Source organism: Nesoenas mayeri, assembly GCF_963082525.1.
Source record: "Nesoenas mayeri genome assembly, chromosome: 3".
Lineage (NCBI taxonomy): Eukaryota > Metazoa > Chordata > Aves > Columbiformes > Columbidae > Nesoenas > Nesoenas mayeri.
The window spans coordinates 44,175,822-44,196,320 of NC_137544.1; the positions used below are offsets into that span (position 1 = coordinate 44,175,822).

At 32.2% G+C, this 20,499-nt stretch overlaps 1 protein-coding gene across 1 annotated transcript in view; it reads left to right on the forward strand.

The window, feature by feature from the left end:
* The window catches only part of GRIK2 (glutamate ionotropic receptor kainate type subunit 2), a gene marked incomplete at both ends in the record, with an annotated part of 381,844 nt that overhangs the window by 151,777 nt on the left and 209,568 nt on the right, over positions 1 to 20,499 (forward strand). Inside the window, 2 exons of the mRNA XM_080340953.1 lie at positions 2,076 to 2,129; positions 5,231 to 5,404. Of these exons, the coding sequence (XP_080197079.1) occupies positions 2,076 to 2,129; positions 5,231 to 5,404 (228 nt within the window). The remainder of the gene's footprint in view (positions 1 to 2,075; positions 2,130 to 5,230; positions 5,405 to 20,499) is intronic.

Consider the following 20,499-nt stretch of genomic DNA (forward strand, 5'->3'; position numbering starts at 1 on the left):
GAGCTCTTGCTATCAAAATTGACACAAAGGATGATAACACTGTAATTATTATTTAGTGATATCACTCCAAATATAGCATTTACAAGTGTTTGCTGAAAAATAACAAACATCTTCACATACTGATCTGTCAACTATCCATTAATGTTTTCTGGTAATGGAGGGATGAACTTGGAGAGGCATGACAAGGGGTTTCTTCTTGGGAGGATGACTGGAAATACGAACAACGAAGTGGTGGAAGAGAAAACAAGTTGGAAATAAAGAAGAAAATACATTGAGGGGCCAGTGGAATGGCAGCTAATGTTTTCTGGCTAAAAATGCATCATGAAAAGGAAAAAAAAAATCCCATAATTCAGCCAAGTATAACTAAATTAAGGCAACTCTCAATGGTTACTACATCACCAGGCAACCAGGGAAAGCAGACATGATTTAAAAGGTTAAGGAAGTAATTGAATAATGAGGCAGAGAAAAGACAGTGTTTTGAAGAGGAGAAAAGAGTGAAGTCTTTTGAAAACTGAGGAAAGTGAGAGAAAGACTTTGAAAAAAGACAACTCCAGCACACAGCACAATCAGAAACATAAGTAGGATGTTCTTGTGTGGAGATTCTGTGGAGTATGAAAGACCTGACTATAAGCAGTTAAGATACAGGGGACTGCAAATGTGTTACATGCATAGAGGATGATACCTTGGGTTTATCTAAAAGCAACAAGAAGTTCTTAAGTTGACAATATTTGTAGTTGTACAGTTTCTAATGAAGTTGTAATATTTCACGAGATAGTGGATTTCCTGTGTGTAAGAGAATTTAAATTGCTATTGGCACACTATACTGCAGTTCTAAATATTATTGTGGAATTCTAAATACACAGGTATAGGTACCCTTTGGAAAACTGTTGTTGCAGTTTTTGTCGAAGTCTTGCCTAAAACATTATAAAATCTGATCTGCAGCTGATAGTTCATATTCATTTTAGCTTTTAACTTTTCCTTGGAAAAGAACATATAGAGTAGTCATTTCACTATTTTTCAGACTGTCACAAGTAGAAAGGTTCCCACAGCCTTCAGAACTCTGATAATTCTGTTTTATACAAATTGTAGTATTATGACAGTTGTATAATTGTTGCTTTCAGTGTATTTAAGGAGGTGTAGTTGGCAGTGACTTGACAAAGATTCTGTTGATAACTCCTCCTGGAAAGAAAGAAAATACTGCTTACTTGTGTGGCTTTTTTACAGTGCTAAAATAAGATGAAAATCATGGTAGGTACTAAAATGATTGAATGAATCACAGTAGGCTAAGACAACTTTTGTGCAGAGCATGAAGATACATACTTTTCAGGTGAAAGCGCTCTTAATGAATAAGAGTAATGAGACATCCAGAGTTTATTGCTTTAAAATATATCTACAAATATTTGTTCTTATGCTCTTAAGAGAAAAGTATGAACATTTTAAAATGCATAGTTGGTGAAAAATCAGTTGATGTTACACAGTTAGCAAGACAGATGAAGGTATTTGATAGATATCTGAGTTTACACAATAATGCTATGAATATTTGTTCTTCATTTTTACCAAAATAGTATGTATCTTGCTTTTCAAAACTTGACGCCAGAGTATTTTCTTCCATGGTTGGAAAAATGTACACATGTATAATATAAGCTTGGGTTCTTCTTTTAAATACATAGTATTGTTTATCAAAATAGAAAAAAAAAAAAATCCTATTAGGTTATTCTTTTTAAGGGAATGGTTCAATAATGAATGAAAATATTGTCGACTCAAATTTTGTGTGGCAATTTAATGCATCCATTAGTATGTAAAACTATAAGTCTCTTTCACATTTACTGCACTGAACAGACTAATAATATACTTTCTATCAGAAGATCTGGTTCATAAATTCCTTTAATAGTCAGTAATCTGCTCTAACTGATAGGAAATGACTTGCTTGACCTAATTTTAGTACAATTCCAATCCTGTAGTCTGATCCCAGTAGTGTTCTTTCGCAGCTTTTCATTTGCCATGTAAGTGCGATAAAAATGTATTATGTGACCTGAGAAACAATAATATTTTCTTTTTGTTTTTGTTTTTTTAAGGCTTTAGCTATGGGAATGATGACAGAATACTATCACTATATCTTTACCACACTGGTAAGTGGATTATAAAAAACATACTGATTACAACTAACAAAGATGTTGCTTTTCTTAATTATACTACTTGACAAAGTGAAAAAGGTCTCTATGGAATGGGGTGTGAGCACAGGATGTTTTCTCTATTGAGTTTTCTTACCTTCAGTGAAAACTCATCAGGATGGTTTAAGTATTGTTGAATAGTGTGCCCTGGAAACTGACAGGCCCCAAAAAACTAACTGACTATGTAGCACTGCAGTTTTTAACTTTAAAGCAGAGTTAAGTAAATAATTAATAAATGATTATTTATATTATGAATTTTGTACTTTTTTTCTCTTTTAACTATTTGTATGTAGAGATTATGACATTTTAAACATACTCATATATTCCATACTTTTAATCCAATATTTTACAAGGTAATTCTTCACTGTCATATGATTCCTGAATAATTTGGTGTGATTAGCAGTATTTTATTTAACAGTCCACATGAGATTTTTTTCAGCACATGAGTTGTGCAATGTTCTTTGCTGTCCATTGTAAAACTAACTAAGAAATTTGATAATTCTTGGGACCATCAGATTCAACATTTGCAATAAATTAATGTTTAAAATATGAATGCTCTTACAAGACATTACAAAGATGTATGTGAAGATTTTTTTTTTTTTTTTTGCTGCCCACCACAACCTAAGAAACACTTTAAAAGTTGGTAAAATAGTACTCTAGAAAATACAGTTGTACATGTTTCGCTGTTGTGTTCAGATTTGCCTATATAGATTGCGGTTGATTGAAGTTCTTACAATATAAGTCATTTCAAGCATGAGAAAAACCATGCTTGAAATGACCTATTTTTAAAGTCACATACATGTTTAAGTCCTTATGGAAATGAACCCTTTGTGGTAGGACGGAAAGTTCAACTCAGAACTAAAAAAGAAGAGTTCATAGAAAGTATTAGCACTGAAATAACTCATTGAATAGCAAGCAAAATTATTTGTGAAGTTCATTAGAACTGTGAAGGCAAATTACTGTGCACAAGCACCTGTCTTATTTTAGAAGTGTAAATTTTTCTGTCTCTCATGGATTTATAATCATTTGCAATGGAATTTCCCTCACTAGTTTATCAAATTGAATTGTAGATGTTTCAAGGGTTTTAAATTTTTTTTTAAATTTTCATTTTGCTAACAGTGAAAATTGCTTCTTTGAGTGGTATGCTGTGCCTTGGCATTTAATTTTTAATTTTTATTATTAAAGCTATGTTTTAAAACAAGAATTTTATATCATTCTTATTTCCTTATTAGAACATCAACTTTTTTTCTTTTTTTTTTTTTTTTTTTAAATAAGAGAGACAAGTATTATATTGATTTGGAGCTATCAAAGGGTAATTTAGTGTGCATAAATGGATGATAGATTTTGATTTTGAAATGTAGCTTCAGAATTTGCATCAGAATTTAGTTGTTTTGATATATTAACTACTTTTTACCTGACATGGTGGAAGTTCTGTCAAATAAATTTTCCAGTCACAGTGTTTACAACAGTCTTCTGTGTATTCTCCTTTTGATTAATTCAGGGTCTAATGCAGTAGATCATTAATACTCTGACCTGTGTGTATTTATAATATATGCATAATATTGCTGTGTATATTTATTATATTCCAGTGTAAATATGAATGTGTTTTGATTAAATAATTACATGTGAGGTTCTGGCTTCTTTCACAGCAAAAGTTGAGAGAGTTTTTAAAGGGAAAGATGTAACATAGTTCTAGTTATGTTCAACCTTTCCTTTGCAATAAAATATTTTCTTTCTTTAGAAAGAGGACATGAGTTAGGTTATTTGTAAATAAACAACTTAAAAAGCATTTTGACATCTGTGTGTCTTAGGTATCACATACGGAAAATGGTATCATAACTAGTTATAATTAAAAATGGGTAATTATTGATAACTGATATTTTTGTGGTCTTAGTGATGTTAACAATGAATAATGAATTATATTCTGGTTTTCCATAGTACAATATTTAGTCTTCTTCAATTCTAGCCAGTAAACAAAACATTACCATTTCATGGAAATTTTTAATATATTAAGCTCTCTGCAAAAGAAAAAGTTAAAAAGAAGTTAAAAATTATTTTAATGACTACATAGAAATTATGTGGAAAATTTCTAAGTTCAATGAAATTATGTTATAGGACAGTAATGTAATTATTCCAAATGAAACAAATTAAACCAAATGAAAGTTTGCTTATAATGCACATAGCTAGGCTTAATGAGTCATGACTGTTTTCTTCAAAGACTTTTTTTTCCCCCCCATCATCAAAACTTGAATGTAGTCATGAGTTTCCTGAAGTTAAGGACTAGTTCTATATTGTTTCGAAGGATTGTGTCAAAGGATTGGAATAATCTTGAGTTTACTTGCTTGATCTACAATTTGATTTTTTTCTTCTTATCAATTTTTAATTTCTATTTGCCTCTGTGTTTGTTGGGTGCCTAAATACACACAGACACATATGTATTGAAAATACATGAATTGTCAAAGGTTATTCTTGTAAAGGTAAATTCCTATCCAAGATATGTCCATATTTGGAAGTATAATTTATAGCTGCGAAAAATGCTTTAGGTTAAATTTAAATCCATGTACATTTCCCCTCTTCCCCCACAATTTATTGTCCAAAGTTTCATAGAGACTGAGGGTGCAAGGAAACTCCTGTTCTGTTTATTTTATGATTTGAAGTCTGTTCTGGTAAGCCAAAGCAGTAGTGATTAATAACAATATTTTTTAGCAGTTAATAGTAATATTCAGGCCTAATATAGTATTTAAGCCTAACTAATATGGCTACAGTTCTGCCACTGAACTTAGCATTTCCTAAAAGGCTTTTTTTCTTTTTAATAATAATAATTACAAAAAGGCAGTTGAAGCAGTTCTTCCTTTGTGAATCAGATTACTCCCACTATAGGATCAGCTGACTTGCTTGCTCACAGACAAAGGTTCCCAAATAAAGAGAGCATACTTTCTAGTGCATGTAACACTGTTACTCTTGCAGAATTCAGTACTCTCATTTGGAGAAATGGTCCTATAATTCAAATAGGAATTTCAGTGTATTAAAGAATTTATATTATGGTCATTTTTTTTCAGGACCTGTTTGCCTTGGATGTGGAACCCTATCGGTATAGTGGTGTTAACATGACTGGATTCAGAATTCTAAACACAGAAAATACCCAGGTGTCATCTATCATTGAAAAGTGGTCTATGGAGCGATTGCAAGCACCTCCAAAACCTGATTCAGGTTTACTGGATGGATTTATGACGGTATGAATATAACTGCTTAGTTCCTTTTTGTATTTGTTTGTGAAGCTAAAAAAACTCCTAACATTTTGTTTTTGTTACTAAAATTACTTAGAGGTATGAGACCAAATATTATTGTAAACATGAGTCAGAGAGTAACTATGATGTTTGTGTTAATATTTTGCAGACTGAATACATGTACATATTAACTTTCAGAATTACACATACTGTATTATTTTCCAAATGATAATGTCACATTGTAAAAGTCTAATTCATCTAGTCCATACTTCCCTACTTCGTTTTAATTTAAGATTCAGTCATTAATAATGTGTATTATTTCATTTCTACATTATTTTTGATATATATTTTATGAATACTGTAACACCTTCTTACTATCCTTTCCAGTTTCTATGCCTTCCCATAGGTAATTATTCTAGTTGCCCTTTTTTTTTTTTTTTCCTTTGTGATTATTCTGTGGCCTTTCTTAGGTTCATGAAAATTACAATTATATTCATGTAAATAAAATTTAATTACTAGGTATTCAGTGAGCTTCTGCTCATTAGTTGGAATTAAATCTCAAATTATATTGTCCAGAAGGGATTTATTTTAAAACAAATCCTATATTAGGACCTTTTTAGTTTTCAAATTTGTTGAAAGATTTAATATTCTACTTTGTCATGGAGTGATTTCTAACATCTTTGCTAACAGGGTTCTACTACTCTTTAGATATTTTTTTAGAAGCCTTTTCATGTTTAATTTTAAAAATAACAAATTCTGTTTCTTGAAGATTAGTATCCTAGTTATCTCTCAGTTATCTAGATTGTGTTGAGTCACATAATTAATTTTGAACAATTTTTTTCCTACTGGTAAGATGTTAAGATTTTATATACATTAGCTACTAAATGACAATATTTTAAAAAGTGAATTTCTTTCTTTTTTTTTTTTTTTTTTTTAGAAAATTATCTAAAAAGAGAACATCACCTTTTTCTTCTATTTGTTATATGTAGTGTCTTGAACATGATATTTGGAAACATTTAAAAAATAATTTATTTACTAGTTCTGTTGTGCTGCACTTTTAAAGTACTATATGACAGGAACTGTAAATTTACATTGTTCATTTCTCTAAATAATTCCAAATAAGCATACTAACTCTCCAGAATTTTAGAAATATGTGAAGTATGCACCTGGTTTACATGTAGCTCCTGCTTATTATTCTAAGTAATTGTTTTCTTCTTCCTTTCTTGCAAGAATATTTTCATTCTTTGATTTTTACCTTTTTCAATTTAAAATTTGTAGCAGTCCATCTCACTCTTTGCAGTTGTGTATTTTATACATTGAGCAAATTGATCTCAAATCTTTGGATAGCTACCAACATCAGTAGCAATAGTTACTTTATCAGAACATAGGGCCATAGTCAATCAAATAATACAATAATGAATATTGGAATAGAGTGGGACAGTAAAGTGTTTTTCATCTTTTGTGATGCTGTAAATAAAGTACCATTCTCATATATGCTTCTGATGTAAGGCAGAAACCTATTATTGCTAGTATATGACTATGTAACACCATACTTTACACCATTACTTTGTCTCAGCATAGGACAAGGTGAAGAAGTGTATGAAAATCACACTGGTTTCTCTTTTGGACCCTTCAGATTCCTCTTTGTAAATCTAAGTGGAACCAAGTATTCAAGCAGACTGGGATTTATATTTAATGGAGATTCTTTATATTGATTTGGTTTCAGATACCTGAGATATGCAGATAGAATTTAAAGGATACTGAAAGATCTAATAATCTTGAGAAGTGTTAGGTGCTTATGGGTCTTTTATAATTTGGCCCTTAGATACAGAAAAAATCATAGGATACCAATTTTACAAGAGATATCTTTGGAAGATGTAAAAGAAAGTTATGTCATGACATCATTTCACAAAGTTCTTCTTGGGCTCAGAATGAAAATAGTGGAATAAAAGAAGTCTTTTTCTGACTTATCAATAAAGTTGTTAATTTTGTAAAATTTGAGTTCCATTTCACCGTTGCTGATGTGTATTTAAAGTCAGCAATGCAGTCAGGAATTAAAGACTCCACACAGATGTTAATTGTTATTATGGAAAACTCTAACTTGTATGGGCTGAACTGGATATTAGTTTTATTTTCATTGATTGAGATTGACTACAGCTTATTCAGAAAAACATTAGCAATAAGCCTGCTTAGTGTGAGTACATTCAACTTGAGCCATGTAGCTAAATGTAACTCAATCCACCTGAAATGTGAGAAACAAACAAACAAAAAAAATGAGCTTTATGTAACTCTGAGCATTTAGAGATCTCAGTGAAGACTAACTTACTTTCAGTGGTGTAAAACCAAGCAGCGACGGATCATAAAATGTATAAGCTTTGGTGGTGTTTCTGTTATGTCCTTCTTCCTCTGACATTTCCACCGTATGTAAATCAACTTAGCCATCATAACAGAATTAGAACTATCAATTTAACTAAGACATTACATTTCCTTATTTATGATTCACAGAGTTCCCAGTCTTAATTCTTGTTTTAAGTTGTTTTCTATAGGCTTGTGTAAATCTCTAATTAGTATGTAATTTTCTTCATAACTATCTGACTTTTAATATCCCGGTGTAATAGAAAGTGGATTAAAAAAATCTCATCTCTTTGGAATGTTCCAAGTCAAATTTCCAAGTGTAGATCCTATTGACTTCAGTTAGGATAGTTTTTCCTTTGTTTCTAGTCCTTTTCACAGCTTTGGAAAATCAAATGTAAACTATTTAATAAATGCTACCATATCTAATAATTCTATCACTTAATAAATGTTAGCTTACTTGTAAAACAAATAAATTAAATCCATTCTATGATTCAGGAGAGTAACTACAGCACAACTGGTTGCGTTCTTTCTGTGACTCTAGAAAATCTGTGCAAATGTTGAAAATCGTTTACCTTGTTGCATCAGACTATACATGATTTCTTTATACAGACTTCTTGTGATAAAAAATTTGCTTGTATAAGTGTTTATGAGAATCAAATAGATACAAATTCTACCAAAGTCTAAATTGCTTGACAACTTTGAAATGAAACTGAATATACTTTTAATATGATACATAGAATTCCTGAGGAAGTATCAGTGGTCTGCTTTTATTGGAGAGGCTTTTGTATCATGAATCACATACTTATAGATTTCATTTTTTAATGGTTCTTTCGTATTTCTTTATTGGTCTGAGGATAATCAAAGAGGTGTTGATCCTCACAACATATCAATAACAATCTGAATGTGTTGCTATTCAAATACATTTGTATCTTTTTATCTCTGTCACACGCTTGTGAAGAAATGTGTACACATGATACAGCTTATTAAGTTACTTACAAGATCATATTTATGTCTTAAGTCTGTAAAGGTGTTTTTTTCTGAATATTCTCATCAGTCTTGTCTTTGCTTTGATCATTGTTTTTGTATCACTGTCTGCTTGCTAAACAGATAGGAAGATAAATATTTGGAGTTGTATGTGACCAAACTGAATATTTCTTTTCTTTTTCTTTATATATATATATGTATATATATATATATACACATATATATAATGTATGATAGATTCACGTATGAAAATCTATGGTTCTGTCGACGCAATCTGCCTTAAAAGTATTTCAGCATTGCAGATTGTAATACATACTGAAACTAGTCTTAAATGGAGCATTGTATTATGATATTACTAAACAACTCCTAACTAGATTATCCTCAATCTTTAAACAATTTCCTTAAACAATTACCTGGAGATGATATATTCTTTGTTGTTATTTTTCACTAACTTTACACTAAATTCTGAAATTTGAAAGTGGTACTTAACAACCACTTGAGCAAAATTGCTTGGCATTAAAAAAAACCCACACTGTTTTTAAACAAGCGTAAGATTTCTTATTGAAAAATAAATTTATGATGTAAGTTTAAAAAAAGTAATAATAACATTTATTGTAGGTGTTTTTCCCTTTTTTTTTTTTTTCTTTTTGGTAAAAAGTTTAGTTTTGCAAGGTTTCATCCTGACTTAGACTAGAGCAAAAAAACTGAGTTTTGGATTTTCTTGCAAGATGGAAAAACTACTTAATTATGATGACTGAATGTTTTTGTTAAGTTCTAACAGTACTGTTGTCTGTACTCTACTAATGGAAAAATATTCTGGAAAACAGACAAATAGCATACTATTTTCAAGAAGCTTTACTGTTGGTATACTTGACTTACTATTTTTGAGTCTGTACAAGTAGAGCACAGAGAAAAACAAAAAACATCAAAAAAACAACCAACAAACCAAAACCAACCAAACAAAATCCCTGAACATAAATGCACTTCCACATTTATATATGACAACCATTATTTAGACCAAGCAAAGTAAAGCGTGAATGAAGTGTTATGAGTTCAGAATTAATTTACTCTACAACTATTAATATTCCACAATTTTTTGTGCCTCAAGTCAGAACTTAACATGTATAATTCAGCTGACCTAACAAGCTCTGCTGCTTCATTAATGTAAAGTTTTCCCTACTAATTGCTTTTGCCTATCACTCAATTTAGCTATCTGCTTTCATCTTATGTAGAAAAGAGTGTACTTTTTTTTTCCTATTCTGACTGTGAATTCTATTCTTTAATATTCACTTTAGTAGCTGTATATAGCAGATGCAGGGAAGCACTGTGGTACTTGTTGAATGCTGTAGCTAAGGTCAATGTTCAAGTGTTTCCTCAGAAAAATAGTAATTTGGGTCTGATACGCTGCCTAGAAGAAGAGAGCATCATTTATATGTGTGCTTTTTCTTTCCACTCTAAATTCTCTTGTTTATTTTGTTACATAGTTTTTACATTTCTCTTTTTTTTTTTTTTTTTTTTCCTGGACATAGCATACTTTTCAAGCTTAGGTGCTCTCCACCATGAAAAATAATATCTCTTAGCAAGTGAAAACTTGTTACGATAAAAATTTAGTGTGATATTAAATACTAAGGGCAAAAATGTAGAGATTTGTTGCTTACCCAGGATAGGCTTGTGGTTCATTTCCATGTATGAGATTTTAATTTGATACAAAAAAATAAGAGATGAGATTTTATGAAGAAAGATTTGAAATTTCTAAAAGCTGGTGTATAGGCTTCCTTGAATAAAAAGAATAGATACAAGCATATTTTCTTCAAATACATAGCTGTAAAAAAAGATAAAAATATCACCAGGAATAATGCTAATGCTTTCATACATTGTCTTTAATTGAAGGAATACATAAATATATTCACTTCACAAGGCTGTCTAGGAAATTCATTTTGAAACTAGGTGTTTTGAGAGATACAGCAAAAATGCTGAAGTTAAAATTGTGTAATATAACTCCCATGTCAGATAGTTGGACATGAATAATTTTGAGGGCACTCTTCTATGGCTATACTGCTATGAAATACAAGTGTATATTTCCCAGGTTCAATACCCTACTCAAAACAAACCAACCAACCAACCAACCAACCAAACAGAAAACCCAAACCAACAAACAAAAAACACACACACACACAAAAGCACAAAAAAAACCAACTCAAAACAGCCCCAAGAATTTGAATCTGGGTGTCTCTAATCCATTTTAATGAAGGTTTAGGTGAGTAGCATGAGCCAAGACAAATTGTGAATAGAAAAATACAGCAGTGATAAAGGAAGAGATCAGATTTTAACCAGTGTTAAAATTAAGCTCCTAATTACTGACTGAAGAAATTGGGGAGATGTAAAACTTGAAATATACTCTATTAGCAGTACTAGTATTTTGTATATCTAACTCCATCTATTTTTGTTCTGTACGTCAACTTCTTAGTTTCTTGTGCAGTGTTGTCCAAAATTCACTGCTTTGCTTTATTCCCAAAGGAAGGAAAAAATAATGGTGTCATCCAGGATTTTATTTCAGCACACTTCTGAAGTTTGACTTACCGTATTCATCCTTCATGTCAGGATTTTCAATGACTGCACAAAATGATATAGTGAGGTTATTGCACTAGATATCAATTCTACACTGAGATAGAAAGTTCTAAAATTTAGTTTTATTTTTCTTTAGGCAAATAGACTTTTATAGTTACTAGTGGGAAAAAAAGAATACATTCATATTTTTAAGCTTGTTCAATCAGTGCTTTAATGAAATTTCAGACCTTTTGTAACAGTGTTAATGTAATCTACAGCTGCTTTACTTCCTTAGAGTATGCTTTGAATTTTTAAAAATAAAAAATTATTTCATACTTGTTACATTCTTGATTTGAAATGGTAATCTCTTTAGCAGCAAAGTTATTTCATAGAAGGTAAGTCTTGCGATTTGTTGAATAACTTGTTACATATTAGTTCTGTTAACAGTAAAAGGATATTTGTGAAACTGCAATATCTTATCTATACATAATAATACAGAAATAACAGTTATATTTGAGATTACTAGTTAAATAATAATTTAGTAACTGCTAGCAGGCACTGTGACTGGACAGAAGGATTCTATGAGGATTAAGGTGCTGTTAAGGTTCCTGAGGGTGAAAAGATCCATAAAACCAGAAAGAAATACTCATTATAGAGAGAGAGACTTGGATTCTGATTCAGAGCTTCAAAGAGGATAGTCTGTTATGTAGGCAGCTTTATAATTATCCCTTTAGCAAAAGGAATTTTCTGGATTTGCTGATGAGATGTGTTTAGTAAAATACTGTGGCAGCAAATGTCTACTTCAAAGGAAATGCTAAACAATTACTTATTAGTGCATTACAAGCTAGGAATCTCCCCTAGGCACACTTAACTGCATGAGTTTAGGGACTATGCAGGATTTCGTGCTGTAAGATGTTTTAGTAATGATATATCAGCTATTTTGATAATTAATTACATTATTAAATATTTGATGCCTTTATGTAGTCTTTCTTGGCATTTAGGAGACAGGATCTATCAGAAACTTGTGATCCTGTCCCAAAGGAAAGATATGCCCAAGTGTTGTAGAGCATTTAGCAGAAATTGCAGCTTCCCTACTATGAAAGATTTCATAGAATTCTTCCAGATGTGGTCTGAGGATGTATACATGTATTTATAAATGTAGTAAGATTAACATGGGTTTATATACTGCTTTCATGTTTAGGACTCTCCTGCTACTCTTTACAAAGTAATAGAAGGAACACACTGTAACAGCAAAAAGGGAAATGTCAGACATTGTGCAATGTGCAAAAACTCCTATGCAGTCTGGAAGACTAGCTGAAGCATAGGGGTTTTTTTTGTTGTTGTTTTGGAGATTTTTGTCTCTTTTTTTATTTGTTTGTTGTTTTGATTTGGTTTGTTTTGTTGGTGTTTTTTTTGGTTTGATTTGGTTTGTTTTGTTGGTGGATGTTTTTTTGTTTCGTTTGGGTTTTTTTTTGGTTGTTTTTTTTGTTGCTGTTTTTGAAATTAGAACATAAGTGCCTTTACTCAGTAAATATGCAAGTTTCTGCACTGTATGAAATTCAAAGTCTGAGGACTATAATCTAATATACCATAGTCTGTCAAAGAAGATAGTTTTCTTAGAATCTGTATTCTGAAATTCAGTTTAATATTTTATTTCTACACTGTATTTCTTGTAACTTTTCAGGAAAAGTAAACCAAAAGCAAGATTACATTTATTGTGTTTCTTTACTGTCATGATTAAAAAATGTTGTATTTAGGAGCAGCACAATCAAAGCTAGTAATCAGCCGACTTATTTGCAGGAATGAACAACTCTAGCAATCATCACTACAGTTGTAGGATATGGACTGGTGACAGTGTAACCATGCTGGTCAAGCAGCCATGTAAATAATTCAGTTTGTGGAGAGAAGGAACTGTCCATTTAGCACTTACTGTGTGCTCATTAGCTTTACAGTGGCACTACCTGTTAGGGCTGATATGTACTCATCTCAATAGTGAGGTTTAAAAGTAGGTTCTGGGTAAAATACTGGTCCTTTGGAAACCAGTATATGTGTGTAATTTGGCTAACCTTTAGTTTGCTACATGCATGCCAGGCTTAGATATGGTAATGCAGATGAACTGAAGAGCTGATTTTCTTTTACTCAATTGAGTATTAAATATTACACACTGTAAATGGGTGAAAGAGAGTGAAAATCATATGTAAATATTTGTCTCTGAATATTCTGATTTATGAAAAACAAAATAGATGTTTTTCTCTCTGTTACTAATTAATACTTACTAAACCAGTAGACATAGCTGGTAGAAATAAACAAGCTTCTGGCATACCATTCTCTAAGCTAAAGACCTGAAGGGGTACAAACTTGAAAGTTTTTCCATTTTTTTTCCATTTCCAGATGCATATAGATTCATTTAATGAAAGAAGTTACTTCTCCCTGTAATTTTTTTTACTTATCTCGTCAAGATGCAGCACAATATTTCTAATTGTAAATGGGTTCATACAGTTCACATAGAAGTCACTGTGACTTTCATACAGATCAGATATATAGTTATTGCTTAAATTAATTTTCCTAAGGGATAACTCTAGTTCCTGTCCAGAACATCATGGACTCAATTTTAGTGCTTTTCAGATGCCACGGGATGTTGTGCCTGGCCTCCATATGCCCATCTAGAAGACCACAGGTCCCCTATAAGTCCAAAGTCACGTCTGTCCACCTTCTCTGGATATTTCGCATATCCTTTAATATTTCAAATGGTGCTATATACCTGAATTTAGGCTGCCTAATCATGCTTCTAACTAGAATTTTAGTAGTGAATAGATTTTCCACTTAAACACTTTAGTGGAAATACAGTTGCTACAGTCATGCATACAGACTTATTAGACAGTGCCTAGGAAAATTCAAGCATCAACCTGAATTGACATGTGAATACCTTTATGTCAGGCTGGAAACAAAATTAATGTGCTTTCATTATTTTATATATATATATACACACACATATTTTGGTGAACCTGAGGTCTCTGCTGTCACAGATGACATTCAGTGTAGGAAAGACATGAAAAAGTAACATATTGAATACATTAAAGAGAACCAAGTATCATGATGCTATGAAACAGAGACTTCAGATGTTACAGCTTTTATAGTCTTCATATTGCCACTTCCCAAGGCCTAAGTACATGTATAGTATGTTAACAGCAGAGATAAGGCTGTATCCTATTTCAGATAATGAGAGAATATGTAATGTCCAGAAAATAAATATTAAACTTAAAAAAATTCCTTATTTTGATGCTATAGAATCTTTTATTCAAGCCTAGTGCTGAAATGCTACTGTGAAAGTATTGTTTTATAAAGAATATTGTGTGCATGTAATTTATCTCAATATTGTTTATTAAAAAGAAAAAATCTCATTTTGTCTCTTTTTGTAATATGCAGCAATAGATGTATTATTCAATCCATCTGTTTATTGAATTGATGATTGAGGCCTCAGTTCAATAAGATTTTCAATGTGCTTTCTTGCTGAAAAAAAATACAAATTTGTCAGTAGTTCTGTTCAAGTCAATGGGACTTTGGCACGTAATGTGAAGTATATAATTTCTTTAAATGGGTCTTCAAAGGTCACTCATGTAAGACAGTGGTTTTACATAAGTTACTTTGTTACACTCCATTCTCTTGAGCGAAGACAGAGAGAGAATGTCAAGGTATTTCTAGAGCATAAGGGGCAATCCTTTTTCAGTCTCTTCATGATAAATGATGTAGTTCAGAAAATACCACTTTGCAAATTTTGTGTGCCTGATGATATGATTTTTCTCAATGTTTCTTACATAAAAGATAAACAATATCAGCTTAGGTTTTTTTAGATTTCTAGTGTTCTATTTGCATAAAATACAGGACAGGTATTCTGATGTTATTACAACATTTAATTAAGATTCTAGTTAGAATCTAAATAAAAATAACTGTGTCTGAAGGAATATTCTTGTCTGCAAGATTGCTGAAAAACAAAAAACAACGAACAAAACAACAACAAAAAAGCCCACAAAAAAACCCAAAACCAAACCAAAACAAACCACACCCAAACTATTTTGTTACAGTGCTCAACATTTCTGTCATAGTCCCTAGGGTCCTTCACACAGTGTGATTCCTGTTAACCTGAATGCTGGGAGAAGGAGGTGTTCCTGAGCAGGTAGTTTTGCAGTAGTTTATATCTGGAATTGAAGTTTCATTAAGTTGATAGACTAATTTAGAAGGTAATGTCCATAAAATTTCCTGACTGGACTGTCCTGGACTCCTTGGAGAAAACTGACATACCTACAGACATCTTTTGGCCAGTGGTAGATTTCATAGAATCATAGAACAGGTCAGGCTGGAAGGAACCTTGCAAAATCACCTTGACCACCCCTTTGATCATCTTTGTGGTGCTATTTTGTGCTCCAGTATGTCCTTTGAACTGTGGGCACTGTAACTGGACAGAGTACTCTGGATACAGCCTGGCAAGCACTGAGTATAGAGGGATAATCATGTCTCCAATGTGATCATCTTTTCTCGTCATTAACAGAACATACCTCTAGGAAGCATAATAGAGGGGAATAAACATTTGTGATCTTCAATCCTTCTGTGTCGCCCTATGAATATTTCTCCTCATCGAAGACGTTTTTCATTCATAAAGTTTCCTTCTTCTTTTCTAAAAAAAAAGAAAATATTTTATATATATATATATATATATATATATAAAAAGCACGTAGGAGTATCTACTATACTGTTGGGTACATTTGTTTTCAACTTGTAGCTGAATATGGAAATGTAAACACTGACAGATGACTTCCTGTTTGAAGACAACTGTCATGCTTCTAAGGTCCTCAGCCTGAAGTTCATTGTATTATCTTGAACTGAAAAACTAAAATCTATATTCACGTAAAAAGGTGTTTCTGTCTTGGATTGAAAGATTTATAGCAACATCTGGGAGCAATTAGAAAGGCTTCTTTGTTCTTTGGGACAGTTAGATCTTCATATCTTTGTACAAAGCAAAGATGTGTTTATGATTTCCATTAGTGAATGCTTAGATTTTCCACAGTTTTGCAATTAACAAGGAAAATAATAACACAAACTTTTTATTTAGGACTGAATATTCCTCTACTAATGTCAGTACAAGTGCGGTTCTCTATCTCAGTTTTCTAGATTTAGCCCTGAGACAGTATTCTAAATGCAAACCCTAAATATACAAAGAAAAATAAATATGCCTTTTCTTGAAATTTATGTCAAGTTGCATCAGAAAATATTGCCTCTGTGTTTCTTTTAGCATTGAACATGCTTAGGTTTTTTTGACTTTACTGTTTCACATTTGGTGTTTACATTGATCAAATACTTCTCTTAGATAAAGTTCATAAATTAGGAACAAACTCCAGCAATGAGAGGAACTTGTTTTTAAACAATTTAAAGGTGCTTAAATGTGAAGATTTTGAAATACGTTATCTTGAAATGAAAAGTACATCATAAGGTCTCAATCACAACTGCGTCATATAAACCAAACTTTTATTGAGTTTGTTTATAAAATGCAACATAAGGAGCTTTACCTATAATTTTTCAAGGATGAATGTAAAACTCAAGTTTACTTTAGTTATGAACAAATAATTTATGAGCATTTATAAGTACTTATAAGGACATGTTTTAAAATCTACTAATGCAAAAAGATGTCAACGCTGATTTGATCTTTTAGACATTAATGTAGAATACTGAATGACGTAGTGAATTTAGTAACTGCAACTTGTCTGGAGAAACACACAGAAATAAGTGAGGATTATGTTCTTTTCTGCACTCAGATAAAGTGTATGTGTTCCTTTGACAAGACCATCTGTATTAGGTTAAAAAGAAAGACATCTGTTGATTTTATTGAAGTTATTCTCAATTTGATGAGATCAGATTTTAATTTAAGATTCATTCCCCCCAAAAAATATAAACATATGGGATGTACTTGAAAATATACAAATGAGATTAATAAAGTGAAACTGTAAAATGTGAAAAAAATATAATAAAGTATATATATACTGAAGTTTATCTTGGACATAATAAAATTAATGAACAATAAATTGGTAGAAAATAAGTGAGTTTTGTTAGCTTTTGCATCATTGTTAGCAGTTCTCTGAGGCAAAGATCACACTTCTTTAAAAAAGTTGTTAATCAAGAGATTCATAAGGATGATGCTTGAGTAAACATATATTAATGAATGAAAGATCAGATAAGAAAGAGGATTCCAGGAGTAAAAATTATAAGCAGATTTTCATTTTTTTAATGTATATTAATATTAGTGTTTGTTTTTCTTGTGGATACTAGAATATGTTCCTTTTATTTTGGATCAGAATAGTATTGGGAATCGAAATGTTTAGATGATTTATATGAAGTTTATTTAGTACTCTTGGTTAGAATCTGAATGTCAGGAACTTGTATCAACTTACTTGTGAGATCAAAGCAGGAAGTCCATCAGTAGAGCAGTGGGTGGTAAAACACTATCAGGAGCGAATCTTTACTATCTGAACACTAGATATCATAGTTGTTACAGAAAAATACTGAAGGGCTTTTCTGGGAATATAAATTAGCAACAACTATTTCACCAGATCTAGCAAAAGATTTACTAAGGATTTTCTCCTAAAGAGTGAGCTGTTCCCCAAGATGTTTTCCTATCTCATTTGCAGAGATATGTTCATCTTTCCAGATCTGCTCAAGTATTCTTTTCTTTGTATTCCATAAGGTGTGAGGATTTTGAAATGCAGTATCTAATTTTTGAAGCAGTTTGCATTATTACAGGTATGTGATTAAAATTCAGCTAAATGCCAGTAAGATTCAGCCAGTTCAATGTAAGTTGCATGGAAAACGTTGAAAATGTTTTCATTTAAAGCTTTTTAATAGTGTCAAAAGTTACTGTTGTTGGTGGTGGTATTTTTTTTTTTGTCACATTTTTTTGTTTTGTGTTTGTGTGTGTGATAGAAGCATCACTGTGAGCAACTCATTGCACATCATGGAATGATGTGCTCAGTTAGGCTTCATTAATGTGACTTTACCACCTTAAAAATTATTCTTAGAACGATATTTAAGCCTATGGTTCCCCCCGCTCCTCTCCTCTAAACTGTGTTTTCTTTTACTTATATGGTTAGATGTAGTAGCACATAAAACCAATGAAGAATGCAATGGTGTTTTTCTTGAGATAGAAGAGGATTGAACAAAATACTTAGGACTCAAATAGAATATTGAGCACATACAGTAACTTTTTTATATAAGAAGGACCTCAATAAACTGGAGGAAGTTCAGAGGAGAGCCACCAAGTTTGTCCAGGGCTCAGAGACTGGAGCACTTGGACTATGATGAGAGGCTGACAGAACTAGCCTGGGGAAAAGAAGGCCTCATGAGGACGTAACAGCAGCCCCTCGGTAACTGCAAGGAGGTTGTCAAGAAGACAGAGCCAAGCTATTCCCAGCAGTGCATGGTGTGAGTATACAAGCAAATGCATAAAGTCAAAGAAGAGAGGCTTGGACTGGATATAAGGAGAAACTTCATCATCATGAGGAAAATAAAGCAGTGGAACAGATTACTCACAGAGGTGGTGTAGTCTTCATCTTTGCAGATTTTCAAGACCTGACAAAGTCCTGAGCAATGTCGTCTGACCTCAGAAGTGACATTTCTTTGAGAAGCATGTTGGACTAGGGAAGTCCTGAGGTCTCTTCAACCTGAATTATCTTATGATCTTTAGTTTAAACGTGACAGCTACTCACGTCTGTCCTCTGAGTCATCTCCGGTAGCTCTATAGAGCACTATATGATCTGAGGGAACCTCTTCAAAAGCAATAAGTTAAAGCCACAAAACTGAAAGCTGTACTCAGATTCATATATGCTTAATCACGCAGACAACATATAGTCTCATCATATAGTCATCTCTCCTGGAAGACATTAAAATATGCTTTTGTTAGATGTTTATGAGACACATTGGTGATCCTTGTAAGATAGTCAAAGTTGCTGATCATTACAGCTATCTATTCACATAATTGAGAATTTAAAAGGGTTCAATGTTTAAAATTATGGTCATGCCATCAAAAGAAACAATGAGAAGCCTAATATTTTCATGTTCTTTTCAGAGATTGGCTGGTTTGCTGTGTTTTAATGTAAGGACAATCATGAATTGAGCTTGTTAATGCTGTACAGTCATAGGCATAGTGATCAATGTGCCTGTCTCTATGCCTCTGTTGAACAGGTAACCTTGCAGAAAGCTTGGTGGCAAACCATGTAGACCCTTTCCAGGAATGGCTAGGGGTCTACTAAATCATCCAGCAGTGGCTTGGCATATTCAGACATAGTCTTTCATGGTGATGCCCATGTCTTAGGCTTAATTTGTTTCTGTTTGCAGATAAACTGCCCAGAGAACAAGTTTAATATTGTTTGCCTGTGGTTCAGAGTGAACTGTACATACATACCTCCTAATGAAGAAGGTGCCTGTATTTCCTTTGAAGTCAGTAGAAGAGGAATATAGAAATCTGTCCTAAAAAGGCTTCATAGACTGTATTATTAAAGAAGTGTCTATAGAGAGCCCAGATCATTGGCTGACTAATTTTAAGTGACTGAAATTAGATGAAATTATTCCCTTCTGATATATGTGGGGTTTGCACATACAAGCCCCCTCCCCCCAGTATTTAATTTCATTTTTCTTTGACTTTTGATGATATGTTTACAGTTCTAATCTGCCTTGTCTGTAGCTCAGATATATATTTTTCTGGTGCGCTATTTTGAATCAGTGACTACATACACACCAAAGTGATGACATCTGTTGATAAATAACTAAAAATGCACTAACAATACGGTAGAAATTGTAAGTAAATAAGAATACTTGTTTTGTCTTGCCCTAAACCACAAGAATATTGCTGCTTTCAAGGATTGTCCCAGAGTGTCAGTTTTAAGTACTGTCGTATTTTTTTTCAGCAGCGCGTTCTGTTCTAATTGTTGTGAACTCTTGCAGATTTTACCACTTGAAGGAACATCTTAACTATTAATCTGATTGGAAAGGACTTAGGTAGCAAAGTTAATAACCGTATCAGAAACCATAACACTCTACACTACTTTTTCCTGATGACATTTAATGAAGCCTCTTGCTCCTTATCTGTTCAAATCATACACATATTTTATAGAGACTCAGCAAGATTATCTCTTCTCATGTTGTACTCTGTAAACCCAAAGAATTTAGTTCTT